Below are 19902 nucleotides of genomic sequence, written 5' to 3' on the forward strand. Positions count from 1 at the left end.
GAGAATATATGTTATACTTAATAAAATTATTAAACATAAGTTTTGTACTGAATATTTTCTATCCAATTTATAAAAAAAAACCGAAGAAAAACTTGAAAAGCGAATAATTAAAATTGACTATTTGACACTTCGGCTTTGGGCAAAAGCATTTTTATCAAGGCGTTTGGCGGGAAAAAAATTATTACTAATTTTAGTAAACCCTTAAGATCAGAATCAGAGATTAAAGATTTGAGCTTAAAACAACAGGTAGGATAGGAGATTAAAAAGGAAGTATTTAATATCAATAAAATAACTAAATCGTATCATGTAATTTTATTTTGACAAGAGTGATGATAGGGTGTAAGTGGGATTTATCTACTTATACTAATGCGTTCCAAATGATTATTAACAATTCCTAAGATATAACGGAACGTAAAATTACATTCGGGTGTCTACATTAACTGTAATTACAATTTCTTTAAGCAAATTGAGATTCTGTACTTCTTCACATCCAATTTATTGCTTATTAGAGAGACATTGATATTATGAAGCATATTTACATATTATTATGTGTAAACAGTATTTATTAAATACTAAAAAAAAATTGCATTTAAAAACAAAAATTATATGAAAACAATGCGGTGATTAGCACAATAAATAAATTAGACTAGACTGAAAAAAAAATATGTATAAATCGACTAGATTTCACCGTGGAAATTTTAATTGCGATCTTACTTTCTACAAAAAAAATATCGAAACAAAATAATGTTTACAATTTTTTTGAAATAAATAAGCTGTAAATGACTATTATTTGTATAATTAATATAAATATCAGTTTTCAATAAATATATTGCACTATAATCTAAAATATATCGAATTAAATTCTAAGTTTTTACGACTAGAGTATTTTTGGTATGCTTAAATGTCTACATATGAGATTCGTTTGAATAAAATTATCAACAAAATATTACATTTTAACAAAATAAGAGTGTAAACAGAGATCAAAACAACATTTTTTTTTATGATTAAGAGTATTTTTGAGTATATAACACATCGTTATATAGATGTATTTGTTAAATATGTCTATTAGCTGGTTTAAAAGTAAATAAATATTCTTTGGCAATTTATTTTATCTTAAATATAAATTGGAATGCTTTTATTGTAATTAATGTTAAAAGCATTACCGCTATTCATAAATAACGAATAAAACTCCCTTAGGTGTGTATAACTACTTTGAAAATCGTTAAAAAGGTAAATTATTAATTAAATAATGTTTTTATATTAAAATCCCGACAATATTTTCGTGGGATTGCATTAAATTCATGTAGTACAATTATTCATTTACATATAACGTGAATATATTTTGACTTTATTTTAATGTAATTTTTATACATGTCTTGATTTCTATGGAGAGTTTTATAAATATCAGTATATCGCAATTTTAACAGCAAAGAAATAAGCCTTGATTTAACTACATAATAATTTTTGTAGGTATTCAAAATTCCTCATGATCCCACTGTATAGGGTCGGCACAAAATGTATTCCAAATCCGCCGGTTTTTTTATTAAAAATATTAAAGAATGCAAAGATGCCAAACGGAGCTATTGTTATCACCATGAATTTATGTTATAAGAAGGTACGCGTAAAATTGAAAAATCTTTGCTTTATGTACTTTGAAATTAGGTTTGATATTCACTACATCTCATGTAAAACCCATGTGAAGTTTTTCTAATGGGAAAGCTATTTGTTCAATGTTAAAGCATAATCTCCGATAAACTAACTTCACCTTTTTATTGTTTAGAAAACAACGGCCACCATTAATTACGTCATATAAACAGAAGGGAACGGGGAGCGCTACTATATTAATTTGGTGAACAAATGAAAAATTCCCATCCTAATTGTAGGTCTATAAAATATTTTCGCAACACTTTACTTTGAAATCATTTGATAAAAATAGCGTATTAAGAAAATGGGACTAGAACAACAAAAATAAAAACCGTAATATAAACAAATCTTTTGGCGCCAATAATTGACGTTCCGATTTCTATCCATAAACAAAGTGGGTTGTCAACACAAAAAAGTGTAACGTAATTTATGGTTGGCCCCACACCAATTTTTTCATTTTTGTCGATGGTTGGTTCCTGCATCAGTCGTGTTCAGGCCTTGGGGATCGAGTCCAGCTCCTTTGCGAAGATCTGCTGCTGTAGTAGCTGTGTGTGCTGGGTGACGACGGTGTCGGTCGTCTGTACGGTATCGGACGCTTCCTCGCGCTGGTCAAATTGTTAATTTGTTAGCGGACATGCATCAGTTAGTAGTTATAAATTAACAAAATTAAATTGTCATCATGCAATTTTAATTTGAATGTGAAGTTAAAACAGGCATGTGTATGATTTCTATCTCGATATATTCTAACCTATTTAAATATTCACATAGATTTATTAAAATTACGCTTTTAAAAAGTCATAAAATCAAAATGCAACTGTTTTTTTTTAACATAATTAAAAAGTTACTAAGACAACTTATATCGAGAAAGCATACCATACGTTATAAAAAAAATATGCAAATATGGCTTACCTCCATTACTTGTAGTGATAATGCCAAACTAGCTTTATAGAAAATTGAAAGAAAAAAAATATAAATTTATTTCATTTAAGTGTGTTCTACAACGTCTCTGTACAAATGCATCACATTACTTTACCAATCTAGCATGCAAAAAAAAAAGAAAATAAAAAACAGATTAAAAAATAAAAAAAAAACAAAAAAAACTTAATTTCGCAATAAACTTTAATGTAAAGAAACAAATCCGATTAATAATAATATAATAGAAACAAACACTTGAAATAAATGTCCACTGATATATAGCAACACTTTCTACATCTGGCTGTCAGTTTGAAGTTATTTCCTTAACGATTAAAATTGAAACATTGGATTCCATTAGTTCACCTTCTTCTTCGATATTTGTATCTGTTCGATTCGTATGTAAGATCTATTATGGGTGCGCTACGGAGGAAAATATAGTACATTAATAAATTACAAAAACTACAAGATAGTTAGTGACACTATGGTGATTTAAATCACGTTATTTAAAAACACGTAAGTAGCACACCCCTGTTAGTAACAAATGTCGAATGTTAAAATGATTCCAAATGGAAATATGTTTTAAGGAAATTGGGGATTCAAAATGGCTTGTGTAAATTATGACAATATTGCTCAATTTTCTAATATAAATTTAATATCGAATTATTTGAATATAACTTTATATTGAGTGTCACGATGTCTGAGAAAACTGTTAATTAATAAACTACTAAAACAAATAATACAATTTAGGAAATCAAAAAATGAAAAAATAAGTATAATGCCAGCAAGAAAAAATGAGCATGTCTACCACAGGTTAAGTATATGCAAATATAAACACCATGTGAATTATTCAGCAATATATTGAAAACATAAGTCTTATATAGTGAACAATTATACAATACATATTATAACTTAAAAACTATTCTATCCACAGTCACTTCACTAATCGGAGCTACTGCTCGTGTCTTCAGAACTCGTGCTATATTTTCGTGACTTTTTTCTACAAAAAACAAAATGAAAAAATTTCGATAAAACAAAAAGAAAAACAAAACCATACTATGAGGTGATACGCTTGTTGCAAAGAAAAAAATTAAGCTAAAATAAAAATAAAAAAATTAGCATAAAAAGCGACACACGGAAAATGTTAAAGTACTACAAAACCACTTGAGACAATAATGATAAAACATCAGTATTATGCGGAGATAAACAATAAAAAAAACTATCATTATTATTTCAACACAATCCCTACTTTGCCCTATACAGTGCTTTAAGTTTTATATTCTCGCTTTTGGATTATAAGTAGTTTGAATAAATGATACTAAAGAAAAAATAATTGTATTGTTACGTTAGTGAATCAGTTTACACGAGTAGCAAAAGATTTTTTTCAAAAAATAACGTCACTTTTCTTTATTTACAAAGATTATAGAAAGAAACGTAAATATCATTCACACTTGTATTTATATAACAGTGTGTACTTAAGGCACTGTATGCTAGGTGGGGTTGGGGGCCGGGCAGTACCTCGTGATGCGCCTCCTGTCGAGGAAGCTGGGCGAGCCCGCGCGGCGCGGTATGGAGAGCGAGCGCGAGCGCGTGCGCGTGCGCGTGCGCCGCGCGCCGCTCGATCTACGGTAATCGGCGTACACGCCCGTCATTGTTCTGTACGTTATTGCGTCGCGCACGTTGCATGCATTCACAAGTTCAATTCGTCCGTTTCATTGTGGTTTTATATTTATTCGCATTTGAATTGGTTTCGATAGCGGAAAACATAATTTCAGTTAGTTTTGATTTATTAGATCGTTCGTCTTGATGAGCTTTTCCAATACAGTGTTTTTTTATCGACTATGATATACCAAGTCGACAACAAACAATTTCTTTGATTTCTTAATACAGTGTTTTTGTTTGTTTTTTCTTTTTTATTGAAAAAACTCACCAATGATCAAATACTTAAAATTAATCCAATGTGAAGCCTCAGTTAGTTTACCTGGAGGAGCGAGTAGATCTGGAAGAGCTGCGGGTGGATCTTGAAGTACTTCTGCTGCTGTAAGAACTGGAACGACTGGACCGTGACCGCCTGCAATTAATGCATATAAATTATACTTTTTAAATTTTCCTCATGCCGCAAGAAAACGCCTGAGCCAATCTACATAAAAATTATAATAACTATATTTTTTTGCTCATTACGTATGAATCTCTAACTAAATTTGGTGTTTTTATTTAATTGTAAGAAATTAAAATACAATGCACAAAGCACTCTTCAAAAGAATGAAACCTTACCTTGACGAAGAGTAAGAACGAGACCTCGAACGCGATGACCTGGAGCGAGAGCGTGACCTTGACCGTGATCGAGATTTCCCTCGTGAATTGTCACGGGAGCGAGATTTGTCCCGTGACCGTGACTTGTTCCGAGAGCGTGACTTGTCCCGGGAGCGCGATTTGGTGCGGGTAGACTTGTCCCGGGAACGAGATTTGTTACGAGATCGGGATTTTTCCCGGGATCGTGATTTCACGTGCAATGGAGATTTCGATCGAGACCGGGAGCGCCGTGAGCGCCGTGAAGACGAGCGCGACCAACTGCGAGATTTACTCCTCACACATTTCACTTCTGGTGAACTATCAACATTAACCGGACTCTCCTTTGGTGGATCGCACTTATTCACACTTTTATGTTCTGGTTGTGGCGATTTGTTCGTTTTATCCGTTTTTGGGCTAACTTTACTAGTTTGTTCTTCTATTACGCTAGTGTTAGGCTGGGATGTGGAAGCATTAGCTTCGTCTGTGGCTTTTCCCAAAGTAGCTTTAGCCATGCGAGCTAGTTTCTCTTTTAGCCAAGTTATTTCTTTGATATCTAATTCCTCCTGTCTGTCCCTCGTGTCCAATGTTAAGAAATCATCTTCGGAATCGTCGTTCTCACTGGATGAACTTCTGATGCACAAAGTCTTCGATTTGTAGTTTCCGACGTCTTTCTTTTTGGGATGTAGGTCAGATGGGGATTTGATGTATTTACGCTTATCTTTTTCGGGTAATTTTTCAATAATATCCTTGTAACGTTCGGGACTACGTCGTGCCGGAGAATAACTGAGGCTCGATGTGCTTCTGCTCCTTTGGTTAGAATGAGATCTCGATCTATAACTGCGATGTTCCCTACGATCATTGTTTTTTTCTTTATCATTTTTGTCTCTAGGCGACGAGGAACGTCTTCCTTGTCGTTTCTTCGATTTACGATTCGGAGTTTCGCTCTTATCTTTTTTGCTTCTCTTTTTGGGAATGGAAGACGATCTTGATCGGCTTCGTCTGTGGTTGCTTCTGTTATCAGGTGTTGCAGATTTTCTAACAGCCTTGCTTTCAAGTTTATCGACATTTTTGAGCAATATTTTGATTTTGTCCTGTTTTTTTCTAAGCGGTGATAAATCTTGCCTCTTGAATGGCGAACCTTTAGGTGAGGGCTTTTGACATTTTCTTGATTGTGGTGAATCGCGACTTCTTACTGGTGAATCACGTCTTCTAGAGACTGATGAGTCCCGTTTTCTTAATGGCGAAGATGCCCGCCTTCTTGGAGATGAAGAGTCAACCCTCTTTGGTGGCGATAAATCACGTCTCTTTGCCAATATTAATTCCCGGTTCCTTGACGGTGATTTATCACGTTTAGGCGGAGAAGTGTTACGTTTTTTTGGTGACAATTCTCGTTTTTTAGGCGGCGTAGAACCGCGTCGCCGGTTCGCTGGTGAATCTCGTCTTGTTGGGGGCGAAGAATCACGTTTCTTTGAGTTAGTTTCTCGATGTTTAGGTGACGGGACACGCCGCGAGGGCGTTGGAGAATTTCGTCTCTTAGTCAAAGATGCATCATGCTGTCTACGAGCTGGTGATGGGCTCTTTCTATTTTGTTCCTTTGTGGGAGGGGACGCACTTCTGTCTTTATAATATTTACTTTTGCTTTTTACTTCTTTATCACGTCTTTCATTGCGCGGCCTTTCATCTTCAGACTCTGATGAGATTGATCGGTCAGGTTTTGTCATTTTGTAATATCTTTCCGGTTCTTTATACGTTGACTTGTTTCTATTATCTCTGCCTTGATATTCTGTAGATGAATCCCGATGTCCTCTTCTGCTGGATTTACTTGCTTTATTTTTAGGTTCCTCGTCATAACTGTCTCTACGATCAAGTCTGTGTCGATCGTTGTATTTTTTATTGTCATATCTTTCATCTTTTTCTGTCCTAAAAGTGCTCTCTCGTCCTCTGTCATTCCTATATTCATAAGATCTGCTTCTTCGGCGCGTTCTTCTGTCTTCACGGTAAGAACCTTCTCTTCTATTCCTGTCTATGTCTCGATCTATATCATTATTATAGGAATCATTTCTGCGATATTCGATAGAAATACTCCGTTTCCTCTTCGGCGGGGGTGAGCCACTCTTTTCTCGATCATTTCGTTTTTTGTTTGCCTTGTGTTCTTTATGTTTTGGTGGCGGTTCTTCGTCGGATACAGTTATAGATCGTGCTCTTTGACGTTTCCCTGACCGTGACTTTTCATAATTATCTTCTACAGATTCACGGTTTTTGTTGACAATTTTGGTGACATAAGATCTTTGTCTGTACTCCGGCGACTCTCTTCTGTCATCTTTGGATGAGCTGCGATCTTCACGTCGTCTCCGATCAGATCTGGAGTTCCTCGTGGTCTCGTCACAGCGCTCACTAACGCTTCTCTTGCGACGTTGCAAATCATCACGTTCGTTGTCTTTCTTCTTGCTTCGTACATCTTGTACAGGTTCACATTCGCGTTCTGATCTTTTATCTTTTGTCGTTTTAATTGGAGAACTGAAAAAAAAATTGTCTATTAATAATGTTTTAATGTTGTATTAATGAGGTCGCAATAAAAACTGCATTTTAGATCCAGATGTATGTAAGTACATAAATATTTACAAACCTCTCGCGGCTGGATACATCAATGCTTGCACGGTGTCTGGCACTCGACTTTTTCTGTCAAAATTTAAGTAAATATTAATACTTTCATAATAAAGCTTGATTAGAACACCAGTGCCAAAAAAGAAACTAAGTGTTTACGCAATTTTTTTTTAATCTTTTTACTAGTACCAATGAAATCCTTCAAGCCATTGAAATGTGAAAGAATGGCGTGAAGAATTTCAACATAAAAAAATAAAATGTAATTTCTGCACATGCACTTCTATTTGTAAACATTGAAACAAATTAATCAGAGGCAATCAATGAAACACGTTAAATAATAATTAGAAGCTACTCACAAAAGCGTTTAATATAAATATCACAATGATGATACGTTATTTGTGCTAATATAAAAGGATGTCACATTTATCATCCATAACATTCTCAACGATTTGAGAAAATACATTACTGATTAGCACCAGTGCTTCATCAAATACTATACTAAAGTTAATTACACAATAACGTTAAGACTGTTCGAATGTTATAAAATACATATATTATACAATTATTACACAAAATCAAATGTAAAATAACACTTCTGGGACGTACCTTATACAACAAACGGTGGTGGTATTTTCTACCATTTAAACATGTGGAGCATCCTTAACAAGTTTTGAGTAAACGAGAAGAGGGAGAATGTTATGGATTAGTTACATTTTTATTAATCATTCTTGACAACTAACACTAAACTTAAATTGGAAAAATGAGCCGATATCTTGCTCGAAGGACCATATTATGTTGACAAAAATAATCAAAATAGTAATTTTGTAACTAAGCATTGTTATAAGCACATTTTTCCAATAAATAAAGGTAACGCGTCTTAATAAATGCAAAACCACCATCTTTTGTAAGGACTAGGAAACACCATGCAAGTAAATAACTGCTTACGTAACCTGACAATAGCCCATTGAATGCGTTACGTTATTTGTACGATCTCAGTTAGTCGCGAATGTTAAACTTCATATGAACGTATAAAAGTTTAACACCGACATTTTAGTATTCACCTAACATAGTATTTATACTGAGTGTTATTGTTTTGTGACATACTTACAGTAAACTTTATTTCTTCAGATAAAGATGGCTATCCTATGAAATGATGCACAGTTAAACAGATCATTTTTACTGGCTATTTCATGTATTTACAGATAAATAAATAAAACAAATAAACAAAATTATATAAGAAATTTTCAACACTGAGACATTGGATATAACCCCACATAGAAAAAGTTATTTACGTGTAGGTATTATACTCATAGCAAAAAAATGGACAAAATTATTTTTATTTCACTATCAAGCGATGAATCTAAAGAAAATACTGAATTGTGTGAGTCTGTTTTACTTTAATATGTAGTCAAACTCTCAATTGTGAGTATTGGGATGTGCTTTGAAGTATAAACCATGTTTATCAGGCCAATGTGTTTTTTATATAACAGAAAAAAAGAAAGCGAGTGCTAAACCGTCTAAAATGACTATCCCCTCTAATCTATCGAAGACTCACAGATAAAATAATAAGGAATGCAAAGGGTTAGTGTTGTTCAAAAACATCCCATCATTTGAAAGTAGAAAAAAAGTGTGTAAGTCCCGTTTTTCTTTGCATGAAAACCACAAAAAATAGATAAATATAATTGCAAAGAGATATACAACTCATAATTTATGTTTTATAGATATTTAAGTGTAAATATGAATTCTGTAGAAACCCAAGTTATTAAACAAAGTTCGTAATTAAGGAAAATAGTTATAAAATGTTTAAATCTTTGGTCTTCGTCAAGTAATTATGTTTTTTTAGATATCTATGTCATTTTGATGTGTTCACAATGAATATAGTTAAAGATAAAGTTTGAAATACCTTTTTCTTCTTCTTCTGCTTTTCATCCTCGGAGCTGGCGGAGTCACTATCGTGTGCTGCATCTGAACTGCTAGAACTTTCTGTGTTCGGTGATTTGGAGCGCTTCTTCTTTTTCTTGCTTTCTTGTCTATTGAATCAAAAGTGACAATGATTTTTGATTAACCTTTTCTGATAGGATCGGAGAAAGTTTGAAGGTTATGTAGTGTTGACTAGAAGGCACAAAATTCACAGTGTCGCTTTGCCTTTTGCATACAGGTTAAAATATGAAACAATTTCTCGACATTTTTTTTTAATTACTAACAAACTGTAGAAAAAAAATTGTAGACTGTAATTTTAACTAGCACGTTTTTAATTATCCTCTGACCCCACTTTCAAGTTATCAATGAACATAATAGGTTTATTAAAAATTTCATACAAATAAAAAAAAAATCTTCCGTTAGTTTACGCATTTATGTATGTCAGAATTGGTATGTTGTTACAGGTGGTATCCTAAACCAAATATTGAATTACTATGCTCCATTAACAGCTTTATAATTCAATGGATAAAAACAAGGCCATGGCCCAAAGTAAAACCCTTCTTCCACTAAACCGTTGCTTGAGTCGCGGCAGCAGTACTAATGGAAATGGGCAGCATTATAGAGAACAATTTCGATAGACACTTCAATAAATAAGAATTAATTGATTTAAATAACAAAAGACGTATAGAAAATCTTGACACGATCGAAAAATAAATTCAGATTGATTGCCATTAAATTTAAAAAAAAATTATAAGTTGCCATACCTACGCATGCATTTCCATAACATTTTTCTTTGACTGTAATAATTAATTTAAAAAAATGAATTCAATGATTTTAATTTGAATCTAAACAATACTTTATTACTATACTTGCCTCTTTGTCAATTCAAGTGTCACCTGTCTGGATGTAAATGATATTTTATAGAATGGTAGAAAAAAAAACTCAAATTTATAACTCAATAAATAAAAATACCTACCTGTCTTTTTTATTTTTCTTAGACTTTTTCTTCTTCGCCTTCTTAGACTCTGGTGATGCACTGAAAATATGTTTTTAAACATTCAGAACAATGACTTATTACACGATCTCCAACAATGGTAAGAAATAGCAAACACATACACTTTATAATATGTGAGATCCTTGATGACAAGGATAAAAGCATTGCCTACATAAATACTGATTCATCGTAAACTACTTTTTTCGTATATTTCTCTTAATAAGACAAACTAAAAAAACATGCTTTTTACAGAAAAAGTTCATAAATTACTTATGAAGGTTTTTAATAGGTATTAGGTAATCAATCAATTTTATTATTTATCATTAGCTTCTAGTGTAAAAATTATTTTTAGTTGACTAAAGTTACAAATTTCTTATCTTCAATAAAATTTATCTCATTATACCTTCTTTTCTTTTTCTTCTTAGTGATCTGTGTATCACGCTCCTCCCGCTCGTGGCTGGGTGTCCTCACGAGCGGGTACCGGCGGGCCTCCTCACGCGCGCGTCTCTCCGGATCCAAGCTGGTGCCCTCCACGAACCTCGGTGATATTCCGAATGCATCCCGGAGACGCGCGTTCTTCTCCTGTTGCGCTTCTGCGACCGCGTGCGTCTCACGTACGCTGTCCAACAACATGGAAATTCAAGATGGCGCCGAAGTATTCGATGTTTGTTAAACTTTGGATTTTTCTTATTTGTATTTCTTTCCTTGGATATAGATTTCATCATCACAAAGTATAATCTTATTGGAATTGAAAGTTTCTTTACTTTTAATTGAGCGATAGTAAGTGTAACTATCTATGAGACAAATAAAAGTAACATGAAATATTTTAATTATCGTTTTACAACGAATATTTACCTGATTTGCACCTAAGTGCGCTAAAAATATGAAACAAACGTTTAGAATACTAAATTCAGTAAGGCCAATTTTAGTATCGATCGCTTTATGTTGTGCCAGTACCAAACATTCAATGTTAGCGGAAAACGAGCGTGAAATCGTTTATATTAAAGAGAATTATCGTACGCTTAACGTTCATATTAAATTAGCAAGTCTCCTGTAACAATAGCAAGCGACCTACATACATCGGCTTCGCGGCCGATCGATCGAACAAACCTATGCCCACCTTATAACGGACCGCATGGACTTCCTCTCCTCCTCGTTGGAGAGACAGACCTGCAAATTGTTGTTAACATTGTTGCTCATTGCGCAGTTACACCGACAACAGCACGAGCTCCTGAGGCCGGCGAGGAGCGTGCGCAGAGCGGGCTCTAGCGTGTCTGCGACGTGTGAAGGCCCTTGCTGTGCCATGGCGGCGGGTATTTCTATGGCCTCGGGGTTAGGGTCATGCGAGGATGCGCGGGGCCTTCTCTGCGGGCCCGCCACAACGGCCCTAAAAGTGCCTCGCCAGAGTCGCTCAAAGACGAGCCTATCGTTTCGTTCGCGACGCGACGCTCCGCCCCTCTGCATGTTATCTTAAAATACTTAAAATCTAATGGAAGACTTAGTTACTTAAGGCTAATATATTTCTAAGGCGGTTATGGAAGACTGTTCATAGAGGGGTGGAGCGTGGCTACATGGCGGCGGCCGGCGGCGGGCCGGCGGCGCTACTGCGGCTGGCGAGCGGGGCGGGGCGGCGGCAGGAAGCACGCAGACGCGCGCAGGGTGCGCAAACAACTCATCTCCGTTCTACGTCGCCCTCGCCCTTTGAGTATTAAAACCTTTGTGTCGCAATGAGACCAATTTCGTAATACTCATTTTCTAAAAAATCATTCTGCAAATAGTTTTCCATGGAATACTTGGTTTCGTAATAGGTAAATTGTTTGCACCTTTTTTCTGCCCTATGCCGTAAATAGAATTAGGCTTATAGCTGTTTTCAAGTACATATTTAGTAACAAACGTATATGGAATTCGTCGTTATAAACATCAAATAAATATTTGACACCAAGATAGACAAGAAAGTTATCAACTATTAACGCGATTTTTATGCGTCGCAGTAAAAATTAGCATCGTTGGTTACACACACGAATCGTAAACCGTGTACGTGTAAAACGTAAAAACTATTTTTATGTGACATTTCTCGATCACGACTCTGGTACAATAGCGGACGAGGCGTGCTGAGGACGCAATGCCGGGGGCTTAGCTCTGCGTGGGTTTACTGTTTTTATAGCCGGCTCGCGCACTGTAATTATCATAATAAAATTATGACGCCCTAGATTTATATTGTTCACTCGTAAGTGCTGTGTACCGATAATGCTCTATGGCAATCAATTTCATATATTCTTGTAATTTATGGAATACGTAAGAAATCCAAAATACCATAGTAAATACGATTTAAATAGTGAAACTGTCAATACACATTAAAATTTAGGGCTAACTCGGTGTTGCTATAAAATTTCACATAACAATGGGACGAAAAACGTGAGTTACCTTTATCAAATTGCAAACTTGAAAGAGCAGAGTTGTACGTGCAATTATTTTTTTGGCTTTACTTATTTATATCCCGTGTCCCCATTTGTTGTAATCTAAAAAATATACTAAAATTAAATGCGAATGCTTGGGTGGATTGATGGATGTCTGTTGGAAGGTACCTCGAGAACGGCTGCAAGGATCTCCCTGAAATTTAGCATATATGTAGAATATAGCCTGGAAGAACACATAGGCTATTAATTAAATTTTTGTAATACTGCGCGGACGAAGTTACGAACGCCAGCAATTTTGCAATAAATATAAAATTGTCGTATATTTTCAAAAAAACAGTTAAGCGAAGACCCGCCATGTCAATCCTATTACTCGACCAGCTTGACACATATTCTTAATTCTGGGCTTTGTCGATCGTCGTAAGTATTTATATTTTATCCAATCAAACAAGACTGATCTGATTGGATAATCTACTGCTTTTAAAACATATAAATAATTATTCAATTCGATGTTTCACATACATCTCTCTTATGGCCCCTGGATTCCAGCAAAAATTGTGGCTCTAACAAGGTGTTGATGCCTATTTTTTGATACTTTACTTATCATTTACAAACAACCTATCATATTTTCCGAGTTAAAACACTCAGGACCAATTAAAAAACCATCTCTCACAATTTCATATTATTATTGCGTAAACGTAATTCGATTTTACGCTTTTTCCTTAGTGAAATGCTTAGTCATAACTCTTCATTCGCCTCATTTGCAAGTGACAAATCAAATCGCTGTACTTCATTTCTTTTTCTTAATGAACCAACTCGTGAACAGTATTTGGTTTATCTCTTAATAACTGTATAGCATTTTTATTAATACAATGTTAATTGAGGAAATAAGCTAAATTAAACCGTGATAATCGTGCAGGTAAGCATAGGCATATCTGTGACGTTTAGATGGATGGATGGATGTTTGTTAGAAAGTATCTCCAGAACAGAACAGCTGCATAGATCTCGCTGAAAATTGGCGTAGAAGTAGAACATAGCTTGGAAGAGCACATAGGCTAATAATTCAGTTTTTTTTTTTAATTTTGCGCGAACGATACATTGACGACGATTGAAATACATTTCGGTCTTATATTGGAGATTAAAGAAAAAAGAAAGAAAATATTTAAATAAGTGGGGTAAAAGAAAGCCAGCTCATGGTTAGTCCATGACATACGTTACAAACAAACAAACAGGCCTGCTTATTATGATTTCAGATTAAAACAGTACATAAGTTGATTATATTATCGCTTGCTTTCATAATCAATACAAGCGTAAAATGCGGCATGATATTGGATTCAGTGTAATTATTTTACACACTGAAGTATGAATTAAAGCATTAATAATTTCAAACCAACAATGATTTATCAAGCAATCCTAAAATTCTTTGCGTAAAAAATATATTAACTGAATTCATTGCGTGACTTTTAAGTCTAGTTTATTTTGAATGCGTGGGTGTGGTTTTGTACAATTCGTGCAACATAACAAATACAAAATTTAATTTCCGTTTGTAATAAATTATTTTTTAAATAACCAACACTTTAGAATTACATAATTTGATCTCTTTTTAAAATAAAATGCGACTGGCCAAAGTTTTATTCAACAATTGTTTATAAATATTAAACGATGTCTTGCAGCCAGTGTCACTAAATCGTTTATTTTATTATTCTAAAAATTCTGTGGCTCATTATTTTCGTCTCGGACAATTCAGTCAGATCACAGACATTTATTCATAGTATCGTAAATATGAAAAGCGTGCAGCTGTTCTTCAACAAAAATATAATTAGTTTTGACAGATTTTTTCAATTAGTTGAGACAAAAATATACTGTATTGTGTCTAGTTTTAAAATTATATTTACATCAGTTAAAGCACATGCCAAAATAACTAAAAATGGAGCATTTAATTTCAAATTGCTTACAATAAAGTTACGTTAAAAACTGATAGATAACAGACTTCATATGGAACATTTAATACTATGTCTCTTCGTATTCTATTTGCATAGACCAATTTTTAAAAAATCAGCCCTAGGTGTGAAAAAGTGCAAAGAAACCGCAAGTTCCAGTAAAAATTAGGTCGAGCTTTTATTTATTTTTCCACATGCATATTTAGAACGAAGGCACTTGACACGGCAGAGTGTAGCACCGTCTTATCACGAAACCGCATTACCCACCTGTCACGGGCAAAATATTATAAACCAACTTTAAGAAACGAGTACGAAATATGGTGCTCGTTCCAATATTTTAGACCACAAAATATTGCATTTTGGTTGGTCATAAGTCAACTTTGTGTGCCGTATTGAAGATAATTTCGTATTTCTTTCTTTTTAAACGGAGGGGGAGGGGGTCACCGGCAATATATCGCTTCCTAACAAAACTATATATATATATATATATAGAGAGAGAGAGAGAGAGAGAAAAAAAAACAGATTACGTTGTAAGAACAAATAAAACAAGCAAAATAATTTTCATACATATAAAATCGAACCTCATAGTGAAATATGAATTATAATTAACCCTTCAATATAAGATAAACATCAAGGTAGCTATGGGGTGGCGCGTGGATATTTCAAATGGCCACCCCCGGCTCCCGAGCGAGGGTGCGGACTGGCCCCTTCAAGTCGATCGATAGGAAAGGACCCTAGCTGGATAACGCGTTGCGCTTTGTACACAGTTCATTGCCTCCTACCCTACACGAGGACTCAAGGTATACATAACAATCGACGAATACGTCAAATCAGATACGATGACTTGTATTTGTGTTTGAGTTAAGAAAATATAAGCAATCTAAAAACTTGAAATTGCAGTAACATTTCAGACGGTGCAATATCAGTACAATGTTTGAGAGCAACTCTGGTAAAAAAATATATTTGAATGGGTAATAGATTAGACGTATATTTGAATTAGGACATTCAGTAATGTCTCATCGAGCTTTTGCAGTTTCATTATTATATAAAGTTAAACTAACAATGTGAAAAACATATCTTCTTATTGGACGAATTCAAAGCTAATGGAACATATTAATAGATTTCACGTTGATTCCCCGGTATGTTTACCCACAATATCCGCGGTCGGGTTGCGGCTCCAATCGATTACTCGATTTATAATTGCCAGAGAAATTAATTGCGTTTGGCAGATCGTTCGGCCGACGTCATTGGCTGTGACCTGGAGTGCCGTTTTCCAATTAATTTATTTCAATGAACAACGAAAAGAACTTTTCTTAGTATGGATTTACAAATATACCCTAGACGATTGCCGCTCCAATAATCTTCAGACATGCACCAATTAGTACATCTCTTTAGTCATTCGATTGTATTCGAACCGAATTCGTAAAGAATAACATAACTATTATACATTAGTTAAGGGAATACTTATCGAAGAATTATTCAAAAATTCCGCGTGTAAATTCTCTTTAAAGTTTTATTCGAAAAATGAAATCAAATATAGTTTGCTATTTTATAGCGTAGAGCGATCGGTACCGACTTGTGGAATCTAAAAATTGTAATACTCACGCGACTCTTCCAAATTCGTCTTTGGATACGTCCTTGTCCCCGCTGCTAGACTCTGACAGCTTCGCTCTGAAGGCAGCTACGCGCGCCGCTATCTCCTCCCTCGGCAACCTGCGTAGCCACACCAACGAAACGCTCATTATTAAAAAAAATCTCGTTTTAAATTAAGAACAAATTTAAAAAATTTGTTGTAACATCCGAAATTCAAGTTAGCAAATGACAAAACGCTGCGATTGACTTGCGGCGGACAACGCGCCTTACGGGGAAATGAAATGTAATAAATTCTGAAAATAATTTCTCGGTTAGGCCGTCACCTGAACGTACCAATGCATGTTACGCCGCGCTGTTGTAATCGCGGAATTACTTTCCGAAAAACAATAAAAACGATAACGACTCCACGTTACTCGGCGCGACTTGTTCGACTGCGGCGGACAAAATGAATATTATATGACATGGGGTTGCCTAGTCCCGCTCTGTTGCATTATTGATTTGACTCGTGCGCAACTGGGGCTGTTGCCCTTACAAGGGTGGATTGACTGATACAGCAGTAGGCCATTCATTGACATGCTCTATTATTGACTACTATGAGGGACTTATTGTTTATAAAATTATTATTAAAAAAAATCACATATGTCGATTCATAAAACAGGTTGCAAGCGTACGGCGACAATTGCAAATATTTAAATATTTATCTTTTGATAAATTTAATTTATACGGCAGTAACGAGTAACGCGTGCAAACAGTAAAAATTAATTACAGTAGCAAGGTTCCAACAAAACCAGGTGCTAATCTGGCCAACCGTATCGCAATCCTCTAGTGCCCTATAACACGACGGTTTTTTTATTACACTCATAAAATATATTTTCTAGGTACATAAATATTCAAGCAGTTTCTTTTCTGTATATCAGTTCCTAAAAATAGGTTTCTGAAATAGTTTGATTTATATTAGAGTAGGTACATATAATTTTTTTTAAATACGTAAGTTTCCTACTTGTGTTAATAATTTATTTCATCATTTCAATTAACATTAATAAAAAAAAATTAAACATAGAATTGAACAAAAGGTTAGGTTAGGACTAAGAGTCTGCAATTCTAGAAGAACAGCCAATTAGCCCAAATTATTTTATTTATATAATATGTGTACTGTAAAATATGTCAAAATAGTAAATAATAAGAAACTCAATTGAAAGTTAAGACGTAAATAGACACAACATTATAGTATTTGTTGAGGTATTGGCAAATTGTTTATATACAGACTAACAAAACATCCATATCAGTTAACAAATGACCATTTGGTAAGCATTTAAAATTATCATGATGATTAAAAATAAAGATGGAAAACTAGTTTAGAATGTGTAATGTGCCTTAGTTATTTTTACTTGACAATAAGGGTGTATTTATACTAAAATAATAAGACAGAAGTATTTGTTTGAACACAATTCTAAAAAACAAAGTATAAAAAGCACCAAATAAAAAGTAACGAGGAATCAATCCACTGGATAAGCACACATTTAAGGCATCTACCGTGAACTATGTTCTATATTAAGTTAAAGAACACAGTATACAAAATTAACCAACAATGTAACTGGTCTTTATAAGGCAATGATCTTTTGGTTTTAAAGAATGATAACATAGTGAAAGCTAAATTTTAAAACTCATTTACCTTTAACATATAATAGTATGATGTATAAAATACCAGACATTTTCTACAACAATTAAATTTTTAACCTTGGTAAATACATTTGAACAATCATTAATGCAATTATAATTTCAATCAAAAATTGATTGAACAATAATTCCTTAATTAATCCATGAAATTTCATTTACAACAATTACTTAAGTATAGTTTGATTATTAAGTACTGTAATTATCCACAACATCTAATTAAGAAAATAATTTCCAATGAAAGCATCATATTATGATGACATCCGAATCCCAATATAGTATCTTCTAACAATCCTTTTGTCAACTTACAATATCTTAGATCAGGGATAGCAAACCTTTTTGTGTTAATGTTTTTTTTTATGTCACAAGGTGGCAAACGAGCGAGTGGCCACCTGAAATCGCTGAAATAGCGAAGTGACCGTTGCCCATAGGCATACGCAATTGCATATGCGTTGCCTACCTTTAATCAACGGAGGAGAGGATGCACAGAAAGAAAATATTTTCCCTTTCCATGCATCCTCTCATCCGTAAAGTCCACTTCCACTTCCTATCCTTTCCTTATAAGAAAAATGATGGGAAGGGAAAGAGGACTAATTTTGGCCTCCGGGACGCACACTCATCAGACGAAACGCGGAATTGCTTCCACTTCACACCTGTCTTCTGTGTGGTCGTGGTATTTCACCGGGCGAGCCGGACCGATTCGTGCGAAGATGTTAAAGCAGGCTCTACCACTGTTAAGTTTTTTTCTCTAAAATAATGTTTAATAAAGTAGACCATCCAATAATTTTCACTAAGTGATTACTTGAAATATTCCATAACTTAGGGATTACTGCCATTCTCACCTCATGTACTTCACACTTTTTTATGTCATAAAAAAGTGGTTTACCCCCTTTTTAGGTAGTTCACTCAATTCATTCATAATATTACTCTACCTAGAGAATTGATATTCTACACAAAACTATAGACAAGGTTTGAGTATGTATGATTACCATTTAATCATTAAAAACATGGTATTATTGAAGTGCATAAAAGATCATCTGAATATAATTTGTTAAACTAATCGATATTATGTCAGCCACATTTCACAACATTAGCACAATAAGAAAAGCTTGAACATAACTACTAAATAAACCTGCATGTAAATATAGTAGTACCTAACATCCTATGAGGAAATTAGTTATATTTGAACTTTTACTGCATGGTTTCAATAATAATAACCTATAGTTTGAATGTTTTATGGAAATCTTGCCAAAAACTCACCCCTGTTCTTCCAAGCTATCTTCAAGTTCAGCACATTTGACTTCTATTTTTCTTTTCCTTTCGTGATCAAGTATTTCACGATTAGGTTGTTTGTTAGACGCCGAATCCAACTTAGCAATTTCCTCTTCGGTGCGATAGTTCACAGAATCTTTGGTTTTTCGAACCGATGCCCAATTCCTTTGAACGTAGCCATTAGTTCCTGATCCTCTCGGAGTCGTCAATCCAATACCATTGTACATTGTGTTGTTTTATTTACCTAAATTGATATTTAAGTCAATTAACAAAATTAACTCCATAAAACGAAGCGCAATTTGATACGTCGACTAAAAGAGAATTTGATAAAATTACAGTACGCACTATTTCTTTAGTTATTAAATTAAGCACAAATACGCGGAATGTTTATTGGGGTCAAAGTTATAAATATCTCACCAATATTTTATATACAGCTCAAGAATTTTTATTCGTAAATCGCACGTCCATCTTGGCTGAAAGGCTATGAATTTATTGTCTGTATTTTGTCAGTGTGACCAGATATCGGTTGTACATTTTGCCAACCATCCGTCTTCTATGATATTTTATTCTCATTTAATGCTAATAATAAAAATCAGTTCATGAATGATTTCTTAAATATAAAAAATCTTAATTTCTGGTTAAA

The 19902-nt window shown here is 34.2% G+C and overlaps 1 protein-coding gene across 7 annotated transcripts; it reads right to left on the reverse strand.

Annotated features, from left to right (window-relative positions):
- Positions 1 to 1436: 1436 nt before the first annotated feature.
- Srrm234 (Serine-arginine repetitive matrix 2/3/4) lies at positions 1437 to 19765 on the reverse strand. Of its 7 annotated transcripts, none has more exons than XM_013325095.1 (13): positions 19677 to 19765; positions 19248 to 19503; positions 16326 to 16433; positions 10770 to 10985; positions 10349 to 10408; positions 10246 to 10272; positions 10137 to 10169; positions 9356 to 9482; positions 7475 to 7527; positions 4831 to 7365; positions 4538 to 4627; positions 4075 to 4179; positions 1437 to 2249 (listed from the first exon to the last, which is right to left on the reverse strand). In XM_013325095.1, exons 2-13 carry the CDS (start codon positions 19484 to 19486, stop codon positions 2126 to 2128), a joined length of 3717 nt encoding a protein of 1238 aa, XP_013180549.1. In that variant the 5' UTR covers positions 19487 to 19503; positions 19677 to 19765; the 3' UTR covers positions 1437 to 2125. The 7 variants fall into 7 exon arrangements, with proteins under 7 accessions (XP_013180549.1, XP_013180547.1, XP_013180550.1 ...); XM_013325093.1 differs by having other exon boundaries at positions 4075 to 4212; XM_013325097.1 differs by lacking the exon at positions 1437 to 2249 and adding an exon at positions 2746 to 2979 and having other exon boundaries at positions 4075 to 4212.
- Between the last annotated feature and the right edge of the window lie 137 nt (positions 19766 to 19902).

The sequence above is a fragment of the Papilio xuthus genome, unplaced genomic scaffold (assembly GCF_000836235.2).
Source record: "Papilio xuthus unplaced genomic scaffold, Pxut_1.1 DF824888.1, whole genome shotgun sequence".
Taxonomy (NCBI): Eukaryota; Metazoa; Arthropoda; class Insecta; order Lepidoptera; family Papilionidae; genus Papilio; species Papilio xuthus.